Genomic DNA, 12,578 nt, shown 5'->3' on the forward strand with positions numbered 1-12,578 from the left:
CATTGTGAGTACTGTGACAAACACGGAATTGATTTCACTATTAGCAAATAATAAAGTAAAAAGAAAAATAAATTAAACAATTTCTTAATTATTTTTAAAATATTTAAAGTATTACTTAAATGAAAATAAATATCTAAAAATTTGTTTGATTTTTTTCTTTTAGGCTCAAATGCAGGCACAAAATCTAGACTAAACTATAGTGAAATGATTCCGATGCATGTTGCTACAACTTATAGAAACAAAATATTAATAAAAGTATTAGATGAGGTTTTGTACATACGAACTTGTTATAATATTGTCGAATAGTGTTATTAAATTAATTTATGGATTTTTAAATGACGTTTTAATTATTATATCAATATAACATATTATAGACCATTGGAACTTTACTTTTAATTGACGTCAGAGCAACTTCATTTTAATATGAATTCACGGATAGTCCAGTAGTTACCACACGCACAATTGCGACTTGTCGCGGGTTCGATCCCCGCGTATACCAAGCGTTTTTTTGTTGTTACTAGTCAGAATTTGGGAGTCTTTTGCGCATGTTACTTTAATTTTTGAGAAAAATCCCACCTCTTTTAAATAACTACTAATATACTGCAGGAGAAGTTAAAACTGTCCAAGATACATAGAGAACAATTTCGACCATTACCACCGCGCTGAACGACAGTTGTAAATATCAGAATGAGGCTCCTGTAAGAGCACTGCTAGGAGAGATTTTGTACCTCTCTGGATTCGCTCATCCCAAGATTCCACAAAAATATTTTTACTATTTTTCATTCAAGGGATAACTTCATGGGTAGCCGGTCCTTTTGAAAGGCGCGTTATGGGAGAGCAGACATGAACAATCTAAAGTAGATGCAGAAATATGCATACCACGAGTGTAATATTTATTAAGCTACTACATAATGCTATGTGGACAAGTTCCTATGATTTGCCAGAAAACCTTGGCACCTGCCTTTCCACATACGTTCTGTGATGGGTCGCCGCTCACTAGATGAGGTCTCTATGATACCGCCACGATAGGCAGCAGGTGGACAACACTAGTGAGCCACCGATTCCACCATATTTTGTGACACATAAAACAAAAGAAAGACTTAGAAAAGTGTCTACTGAATTAACGATGGAATAAAAAAAACAGTTTACAAAAATAAAGTATTAATTAATTAAATAATAAAAAAATACTCAGGCAAACACAGAAATGAAACAAAGATATATTAATACGATTATAAAATTTTATTTATAATTTTCCTCTCCAAACATCATTTCTTAAAATGAATTATATATTTACAAAATTAAAAATTAAGTTACTAAATAAGTATTTACAATATTTTTTTTATATCACAGCTCCTTTTGAAACGAATATAGTTTCATTTTTTTTTCAATTTATGAATTTTCATGATATTTATGTAAATGTGAAATTATAATTTATTTAATTATAATTATTACTTCGTTTATTTCTAAGTTTATAATATTATGCGAAGATGATCAAAGGTTGCTCATTAGTTTAATTGAATAAAGATAATTAATTGATTAATCAGTGTTCTGTACAGTGACTACTGGCAAGTACTATGTTAGATAATTAGTTCGATTTGTTTAATTATTTATCTCACGGTTCATTAATTAAATTGTGAAAACAAGTGAACATATAAACAATTATGAGTAATATGCAAGTTTTCAAACTTTGACATATTCTTTGATTTTAACAGTTTTTAGGTTAAGGCCTAAAACTAGAATAGTTTTCATTAAAAATGTGAGATAGCAATATATCATAGAACGATATCTCTTTTCCACAATGGCAGATTATTTCAAATCGAGAATATGTCAGTAGTCATTTTCGAAAGGCGAGTGAACAGCCAATTGGCAAGATTAAATGCTTTCATGAACTTATATGTAACTTAAAAATATAATTATATACATTTCGTTATAGAAATAACTACGTTTTAATGTATAAGTATTTATACATACTTAATTACATGACAGTAACTGAAGTTGTTATGACTTGAAAGAAGTTGTTCAAATTGAGTTAAATGTAATTTGGATTGACTTTGTAAAAGCATTTTAAATAATTTGTCAGGGTTCAACAAGGGTAACAACGGAAACCACGCTATAAAAAAGTTGTTATCCAAACGATTCGTTAATCTTTAGACAATTTTTACAGAAAAACCTCTGTAAAGTGAGTTCAACTCGCAAAAAATATAGGTCTAGGTCTCTTTTTACAAAATGTTGACCGCATTCTTTTTCTAAGTACTTCATTAATTCATTAGGTGAAAGAGAACAATTAATTTGGTTACACAACAGTTACTATTCGTCCTGATACACATCAAAAATCAATTGAAAGACAAACTTTACATATTCATGTAGTATTCACATTTAAAAGACTTCCAAATTGAGCAGTTTTTGTGTATTGAAGATTGATCCACCGGCCGACATCAACCCAAAATTCATCCAAAATTTTTCAAAATTCAAATTCAGCCTCAACCGCAGTCATTTCAACGAGTTACTTGAAACATACGCAGAATACTTAGCACCTATGTACATGTATTAGTAGAAGTCGAACTGCCCCCTCCCAAAGTACACATAGTCACTACACCACTTCCGAGCTTGGAGGTCGGTGGAGCAGCACGCCGGGTACGCCATCCTGGCTTTTGTGAGTTTAGCGCAGCGCTGGCACAGGTCTAGGAGTTCGTCCTGTAACAAGAGATATGGGATTATATTCAGTTGTTTTTTTATTTCTTTAGATCCACTAGATTAGATTAGGTCACGATTCTATGAATAGTGTCAAATTTAATCCAGTTGCTGTTAATTCATCGACATATTTTTGTAAATAGTAGAATTGGGGCCCAGTTAGTTAATGCCTCAACGCCGTTTTAGTGCTACTAGGTATTTTGATTTTGATATAGTTGATGGCGACTAAATTATGTCGGCTCACGAGTTTACTATATATACGAAGAATTTTTTTTTTAAATTAGGCTCATAATAAATCAATAAATAAAAATAATTCGCTTCTAAACATATTTTTACCATCCATTCGGTGAAGAATAACGGCGCAAGGAAAACAAGGAGAAATGGACTTAAAAGAATATGGTTTATGGAACCCCCAAAGACACAAGAATTACCATAGAGAATGAGTCGTAAAAAATACTATAACTAGGACAAAGACTTTACTTCTATAAAAATGCTGACTAAGCCAGTTTTAAATCTACTTTATCACCACATCACTATTATTTCAACAATTATAATGTTTATAATCTAATCTGTTTTGGGATAACACGTGATAGTTGTCAAAATTATAATGACGGTCTGAACTATACCCGGTTGATAGCTATAGTCACAGGTCATACAAGTATATAAGGGTCAAATGATCAGTTTATATTTTTTTGCGTTTTATTCAGAATTATTCGGAGATAAAAACGGATTCGATTTATAATTGGGTTACGATTTTAATTAGTTTTAATATTCTATAGAGTGATAATTTTCGTCTGAATAGTATAAAATTATAAAGACAATAGATTTTGTGAAAATTTGAAATAAGTTTGATATAAATGCTTTATTTGTTTGGTCTTTAGGATTGAACCTGCACTTTGAGTATACATCCATGCATATAACCGCAAGGCTACCACGATATTTATAGTTTAAATTAAGAGTTCCTGCTGAGTAGATAGTTTTGACTTGATCGATCATAAGTTAAACTGACTTGATACGGTCAGTCCGGGCATGGGTGACCATCTGTATCACAACGAGTTCCCCCGTGTTTTAAAAGGCACGTTAAATTGTGGATCAAGGTTATTATTTCCACATTTTTGACAGTCGTTACCGGTACTCAGAAACTAGAAAGCCTGACAACCAGTCTGACTAAGGGGTATCGTGTTGCCCAGGTAAAACACTGATATCTAGGATGACTTACGTCTGTGTGACATTCAGCTGACTCAGTGAAGACCCCGCTGCCGGGCGCCAGCCACGGAGGTCGCGCGTTCGATTCCCGGACGAGCATCGCCAGGCACACCAACACAAGGATGCAAGCTATCGTGTTCTTCTGTGGACAAAAGAAAATGAAAACGATTATTTTTTAATTACAAAAAACTATTTTAAAATGTAAGGAATATTTTTTTAGGCGGTAACTCTCTTTGAAGTAACTTTGGTTAATTAAGAAAAGTTTCAAAAGCCGAAGTGAAACATCGTAAGTTTTTTGTTGGTATCTATTATTATTAAAGCTTTTTGCGTAAAACGAAGTAAATAATACCTACTGACGATAATGGATAAAAGTTAAAGTTAAAATCAAAAATAATTCCCATTTAAAATTATCAAAAAAAAATTAACGAAGTACAACATAGCGCCGGAAACAGGTACATCTCTATAGCTTTATGCAAATGACCTTTCACCCAAACCCAACCATGATAACCCATAAAGTAGGAACCACTCTATTTTGTAACCAAACAATAAGTTTATCTTAAACAATAATTTATTATAATCACTAATTATTATCAATAAATAAACAATAATAATTACGATAAAAAGCTACTTAGAAAATAGGCCATGTTTGTTTCGTTAAAATAGGTTAGCACAGTAAGCTGACAACGTGAGTGTTTGTGTACCGGCCTTGGGACGTACCAGGGTGAAATCAGGTCAAGAAAATAACATTTTATAACAATGAAATACTCTTAAAGGAATAAGGGTTAAAATACACTAAAATACTTTCTGTCGAAGTACCTGCAACTCGCATCACTCCGAACTAATTCGACACGCGTCTTGTGTGCTCATTAATTCGCGCACGCTCAAGTGTAACTGCGCCTTTATATTCATAGTAAATAAGATAACGATCAAAACATCGGAGTAGTACTATTGTAACCTAATTGTGAGTACTTCTCAATGTAAACAAACTTTCGATAAGGGCTTTTTTCCATACTAAACGGCACTATTCAATGCTTGTACCACGACATTAATCGGTATTCTCGTCGATGTGTGAGCGGGAGAGTGCTCTACAATCGGATAGCTTTGTCTCGTTTACACAATGGAAGGAGGTCGCTTTAGGCGTATCATAGTAGGTCATCTGAGATGTAACCCAGTTTTGTGGGTAGTTAAGGTATATATTGTTTTGTTCGACTTTGGTTCGTGACAAGGAAAATGTCATTAGATACTTGAATCCAACATGGATGTGCCCATTGCTAATTAGGACGATAATTAAAGATGTTTTGTTTCACATTGACGTGGTGATTAAGTATTCAAAAAGGCAACAATAATAATTATGCAAATATTATAAAAAAGAACGACTGATTTATTTTACAGATATTTTTATTTCATGTCTATATTTGTTTTACATTTGGTTTTTGGTCGGATTTTATTTTTTACCTTTTTTTATAAAACTTTAAGACTGTTTAATTTTTTTTTTGAAATACCTAAAGCAATGGATTATAAACAAGCGGCTGTTAACGCATAATTGTTGTAATTTCATTACTTCTTGCTCCAATTAATGATTTAGATTTTATTGGAATAAAAATAGTTGTTTTTTAACCAGAAGCTTAGGCAAGGGAACGAGCGTAGAGCGGTATACTTAGTAAATATTAGGTTGACACATCCCTTTGCGCTTCGACCGTCAGCATGGCCGAATAAAAAAAATATTATGTTCAGGATATATTTTTTTAAGTTTCAATTTTGAGTTTTTTATTTCAATTTACCTAAAAACCCTGTAGTAAGTTATTTCGAAGGCTACATGTTTTATTTCATAATCTTTTCTCCGTTAATTATTTACATAGACGAAATATACAAATACAATTTTATTAACTGATATTTAAAATAATGATAACACAATCTAATAACTCGGAAGAGAAAAAAAAATAGATAAGGTTTCTTAACTATCAAGAATTTTATACAAAGTTCCTGATACTACTTGTTCATTATTTTGAACCTTAGCAGTTTGTAATAAGGTTTATAATAGCTTGTGTGAAACCTGCCACGCCTCCCTGCCGTGTTAAAAACCTAATTGTCTTGTTTTGCGATTGTTTCTGTTTATTTTATGATGATAGGTTAATTATAATAATATTTTTAGGGTTCCATATTAGAAGGGTATTAAACGGTACCTTATTACTTAAGCAACGATGTCTGTTCGTCAGTATATTCGCCTGTCGCCAGACTGTATCTCATGAATTGAAGCCAACTGCAGGATAGCTGAATGGACCAGTTCACAACGCCAAGCCCGCGACGTGTCGTGGGTTTGATCCTTGCGTAGGACAAGCATTTGTGTGGATGATATTATACATGTGACCAGGTAATATTAAGAGTCATTACTAAAATATGACGATTATTTTTTTCTAATTTCTCTAGAATCTAATTTTCTTTCTTAGGGAAAATTCTCTGAAAAACTACTCTTCTAAAAAGACACGATATTAAAACCTTAATTTGTATTGTTTTTTGTTTGACCTTTAAATCCAACAGAATATACTACCTCAAATTAGTGCAGTAGTTTAAAATGAACTTTATAGCAAAAGCAATAGAGACCATTTTCGCTAATCATTCCTAAAGCTAAGCTTCTAGAGGTCAATTATCAAATGATAAACTTATTAAAACCAAAGTTTATTACACCAAGACACAAACAAACATATATATGTATGTTTTTTACCTTTAATTAGTAAATTATTTGCAAGAAATGATAAATAATGTCATCTGAGTGACCCGGGTAATCAAATTATAATTGAGTTTGCTGACAAACTGTGTTATTTATTTTTTAACTGAATATCAATACCTATTAAAATACGTCGTAGAAAATGAATCCGGTCAATTACGAGTCGATTTGATGTAGCAGGTTCCGTATACAAAATAACCACTTATGAAAGGCCTTTTAAAATTGGGCTGATTATTAAAAAAAATGTTTTATACACAGACGAACAAAAAAATGTTTGTTCGTATGAAATAATAAATGTACCTATTAAATAAATTTTTCGTTCATCATAATCGGCCTAGCCTTTTCCCAACTATGTTGGGGTCGGCTACCAGTCTAACCGGTTTCAGCTAAGTACGAGTGTTTTACAAGGAGCGACTACCTATCTGACCTCCTCAACCCAGTTACCTGGGCAACACGATGCCCCTTGGTAAGACTGGTTGTCAGACTTTTCAAGCTTCTGACTACCTGTAACGACTGTCAAAGATGTAGGAATAACAGCCAAATTTTTCGGTATCGTTATCAATAAGATCTCTTTGCCTTCGTCATATAGATAATTGACTGAAATGAAACAACTGGATTATTTTAAGCCTCTCCCTATTACACTTTCTAACTACTGCCAATTCAAAAGGTTATTGCCATAAAAGCTGTTGAAATTTCCTAAACATTTGATTACTCATATAATTCTGGAACACAAAATGGCCTTTACCCAGATATAAGACCATTACAATCAATTTTACCTAATTACCTTATCAGCTGCATATTTAATATTAAAATTCTTGTTAATTGATATTTGCGTATCAATTGCGTCAACAACCTTGAACGGGAGGCAGTATCACCCACCGATAAGGAACTGTCGCGAGGCTAAATAACGAAATACAATAAAATTCGTTAAACGTGTCGTTAGTAATAAGATAACGGCCGTTACTTATCAGTAACGAATTCTTGCGTTGTCGTTATACGACATTTTTGCGATAAAGCCTTCTGTGGAAAGTTTATGGCGGATATAATGTTCTAGATTGTCTGCATTATTTTTCAGTTTTATATTTTTTCTGATTTGGTAAACTTCATGAACAGAACACCGTCTCTTGCTACCGTACTGCGTCATAAGATAGGCAGTGTGTTATCTCATAATGAGTTCATGATTATTTTGAGTTCATACTGAAATTCGCCAGGACTCTTGAAGTGATAACTTTTTGGGCCCTCCCAACGGCCAGAAGTCAGGATTTTCTTCCCTTTGTCTAACAAATATAGCAGCAGCAGATAAGCTCTTTTCTCGCTTTAACACATAATAATATTCTTAAAATTGAAAGTCTTAAGTTTTCATAGCTCCAACAATATCAATATGAATTATTATTTTATCAACTTAGATTCGTTTCAGTTACAAATCTGCCGAGCGTTCCGAAACGCACATGTCTTTTGTCTTATGAACAAGAGCCTTATCATCGAGAACTCTTTAAATAATAAATTCTTTTTCTTTATTAAATGATGTAACGGTTTACTCATGATTAAGGACTCCGGTTGGGTCCGAAACTAGTCGGGCTACCCCGATAAACACGCGTGAGTAAACCGTTACATCATTTAATAATGAATCAGTCTCACGATTGTTATTATAAAAAAAATCTTTTTCTTTTTTACTTATTTAATAAAAATACGAGTCCCGCTGTTCTTGCGTTATCACAAACATACAAGTCACATGCACAGAGACACCCAGACTCAGAACAAGCATTCGTGGTTCACACAAATTCTTGTCCTGAGCTCGCGACACTACACGCATAAGGTTTGGCGTGGTGACCTCAACCACTCGGCTATCCGTGAACCTCACCATTTTACACTCTTCACAACCAGTTTAACATTGTATGTTTAATTCAGAATATTCTTACTAATTAGCCAGATAGCAGCTTGAACCTAGATAGCATTATCATGAATATTTCAGTGAGAACTCTTCAGTTCCGGTGTAAGGTCTCGACGACCACGTGTACTGATAATATTTATGGATCATGGATCAGGTTATTCTGAGCATCCATTGAGACAATTCTTTAAAGATGATTTTAAATACTGAAGTGAAATCTGAAAAGTAGTTCTATTGTAGATATTGACTAACCGACATGTTAGCCCGCTGTGTTAGAATATAACGCACTGATCTCATAGCCTTGCAGTTTGGTCTATAGATTTGTATGCGATAGTTGCAGGTTCGATCCCAACTCGGGCGAATACCAATGTGACTTGATCAAAGTTAAATGTACTTTCTTAATTATTTTAAGGCACTACTGACATTAAAAGATTTCATCACTAGGTAACCTGGATTAAAAATATTCGAATCTGAAGTACTCATTGATAGTGAGGAAGCGTGGTGATGAATGCTTTTTTGGGAAGAGGCCTATGCCTAGCAGTGGGAGGTATAGGCTGGTATTATTATTGTGCTACATACTTTAATACGGAGCAGGCCGAATTCAATACGCAGGCCAGAATTACTTGAGCGGCTGAGAAAAGATTATAACTTACGTCGATCAAAAGTATTTAAAGAGATTAAAAAAAAAGCTAATAACATAAGTAAAGAGTCCGTTTGAAGTTTGAACGCCTGACTGTACAAAAGCAGAGAGTCCTTAGAAAAATTATTCCAAGTAAGTATTGGATAGTCAATTCATAGTGGAAGGCTATGTAATAGTCTAGAACTTGTCAAAGAACACCCGCCGCTAGACTGCCTACGAAGTTAGTAGGTTCCAAACTTAAAACGAAATAAGCTCGTGAAATTAACTCGTATTTTGAACATGTGTAATTAAAAATATAAAAAACAAGCAGTAAAAACGTAATAAAATAAAAAGTGTATATTTGAGATTGGATGATGCAAATTATCGTAAAAAGACTCTTTAACAATCGGTCCACTCCTGCGCATCCACCCAGGCCCCGCCCCCCGCCCACTGCGACACCACGTGCCGGGTCAGAGATCACCCTCAATCACAGGTTACTTACATTCCTCAGCTCTGACTCATACGCACACTGTAAGAATAATAAAATAACGACTTTGGTCTAGACAACCTAACAAGTTGACTAGAGAGAGTTTGATTCGAAGAATTGAAAAACCTATTCTTTTTGAAGAAGAATAAAAATATAAATGTAAAGCAAGAACTTTTTTTCGCGGATTAAAATTTGCAGATGAAAATATTTCTGTCTGTCTGTCTCATTTTCACGCCAAAACTACTGAGGCGATAGAAATGAAATTTGGTGCATAGATAGTCTAGAGCCTAGATTTAATTTAAACCAAAGACCTTGCGGACAGAGCCGAGGGCAACAGCTAGTGTTTCATAATTATAATACGAAGATTAATACTCGTAAGGTTTTTTTACAAAGTTCCGCGATTTTTCAAATTTGGTAATTTAATGTGACTTCAAAAAGAATTTTGGATTTGCATGCATTGCATGCAAATATCAAAGGATTTCAGACATTATTTTTCTAACCGACTCCCAATTTTATCACCACAATCCACTTTCAGGTGGTCTCTAAAAATAGGAGATATTTTGGAACAAAAGCCATTTTTTAGTAAGATTTAAAACTGATGAAAAACACAAAAACCGATCAAGAGATTCCAGCACAAATTTATTATTATTACAACTTGATTTTACAGAAAAACATATTCTGAAAGATATTATTTTTTTAGCAATCACGGTTCAGAAGATAAAATCTGGTAACAGAGAGACGGTTAGGCAGTAGAGCTTCAGTATAATAGGGCTACCTTTTGAACCTTTGGGTACGACACACTAAACACTTGAACTTTACATTGCTACGACTTACAATTAACATTGACAATTCTAAATGAACATTTAAAACAAACAATATTTTGTGTGACCGAAGATTGACGAACTAACGACCTAGTCTAGCTAAAACTAACGCGTCATTTCAAAGTTATAAACAGTTCAAAAATAAGTTTATCTCCGTTATTATAAAAACAATAATATAGCTATGGACACGGATCTTTTAAAGAATGGTAAAATTGTCCAGAATAACATAAGTTTTGCCTTAATTTACGAACACAAGTTAATATACCATATCCAAGATTATAGATGCAGAATGTTTGCAACCCTTGCTTAACAATGATCTTGGAACGATATTCTTTCTAAAAAGAAGCTTTTTATCTTTCCAATTATTAACTTCTTTGTGACAAACATTAACCGTTAATTAGCACACTCTGGAAAAAATCGCCGGTCTGTAGGTTTCCCGACGTTTTCCTTCACTTAAGCAAACGAAATGAGTTTTTGAAAATACATTATTGCGTCGTGGAATTCTATACTTAAGCAATTTTGAAACGTCTTTCAATTCAATATTTTCTCTATCAAACAACACAAAACAACACCTTTTGTTTCAATTACAAATTGCCTTTTGTAAAATCACTTTTCATTACAAAAGCAAATAAAACTAAGAATGTAGCTACTACCATACATTCTAACTAGAAAAACATCGATTATTAACAAGACAAAGTCTCGAAAACAAAAGAAAACCCCAATTACAATATCAGACAAATGCGAGACGAAAACAATTTTGTTTTGGTTGTGATAACATGACGGACTAGCTTGGCAACCGGCGACAATCACTTAGAACCAGCGTGGACGTGTAGGTTTATAAACTGTTATTAATAACATACAGGTAATTTAAAAACAAATAATTTAGGGAATAATGTTATTTTATTATTTTCGTCCGTAGTAAGAAATTAATCACAACATTCAAGTCACATGCACAAAGATACGCAGACTCAAAACAAGCATTTTGAGTGTCATAAATGTTTGTACAACGCGGGGATCGAATCTGCGACACGTCGCTCAGGGGTTTGAGAGAACTTTTACCACTCGGGTATCCTTGCAGTCAAAACTATTGATCCTTTGCATTGAAACTTATGACTAAAATTCAATCTATGAAATATTTTTAAAAGGGTTAACCACTTGTCACATGTTTACAACGTTCTTTTTAAAATTGGTAGTGTTTTGCAATTGGACTTTTATTGATGATAAGTTTTTTCAACACGCGATAAAAAAAAACTAATTGAAAGTATTTTATATGTGTTTACATTAAATTAAAGTAAGTTTTTAAATGTTTACGTGTTTACTATTTATTTATTAATGTTTAATTTTTATTACTGACAAATAGCTTTTGAGCCTTAAACCTTCTTTTTTAATGCGAAAATAAATCTTTGTGAACGTAGATTGTAATGGAATAGATTTAGATTTTAGACATTGCTAAAAATCAATGTTACTAGAACTAAAACAAAATTGATTTAACATCCACGTGCATAGTAAACAAAACATAAATAAATAACAAACAAAACAAGAAAATAAAATAAAAAATATAAATAAAAAACACAACTCACCGCCATAACTTTAGCGAACATTATTCCAAATAATAAAATAAATCACAAACACAAATCCTTGACGCAAAAGAAAATTAAAAGCAAAATTACGAAACGCAAAAAAAAATCGTAATATTAAAAAAAAAACGCGTTCACTTGCGTTAGTCAGCAAGACTTAGTGTAAAATGATAGGAGACGCGTTGGTTCCGATCGTAATATACTTATATCTGTGAGACTTATATATAATATGTAAGAACATGTAGATTGCGTGCCACAATAGTGATAAAGATAATTGATTTTAGGGGCCCTCGGACGAATGATAAAACGGTGCGTTATCATAATTATTGTACTATCAAGATTGTTTCGTCATTTTTATCACATTTTTGTTTCGTAGCAATTTATTTTGGTAGGTAAGGAACGAGATGTTTCGATTGATTTTATCTGTTTTTTTTTTAAGCCGTAGACGTCTTTGTCATTAATTGGTTGGTGATTATGGGTGGTACCTAATTGAAATATATAAATGGTTGACGTATGAATCAAATAAGAATTAACTTTTTTTTAATATTAATCTTTTCCTACTAT

The 12,578-nt window shown here is 32.9% G+C and overlaps 1 protein-coding gene across 1 annotated transcript; it reads right to left on the reverse strand.

The window, feature by feature from the left end:
• Window positions 1–1,299: 1,299 nt before the first annotated feature.
• LOC113505162 lies at window positions 1,300–12,206 on the reverse strand. Its single transcript, XM_026887739.1, has 3 exons — window positions 12,018–12,206; window positions 3,911–4,039; window positions 1,300–2,694 (listed from the first exon to the last, which is right to left on the reverse strand). Exons 1-3 carry the CDS (start codon window positions 12,036–12,038, stop codon window positions 2,548–2,550), a joined length of 297 nt encoding a protein of 98 aa, XP_026743540.1. The 5' UTR covers window positions 12,039–12,206; the 3' UTR covers window positions 1,300–2,547.
• Window positions 12,207–12,578: the final 372 nt, after the last annotated feature.

Source organism: Trichoplusia ni, chromosome 24, assembly GCF_003590095.1.
Source record: "Trichoplusia ni isolate ovarian cell line Hi5 chromosome 24, tn1, whole genome shotgun sequence".
Lineage (NCBI taxonomy): Eukaryota > Metazoa > Arthropoda > Insecta > Lepidoptera > Noctuidae > Trichoplusia > Trichoplusia ni.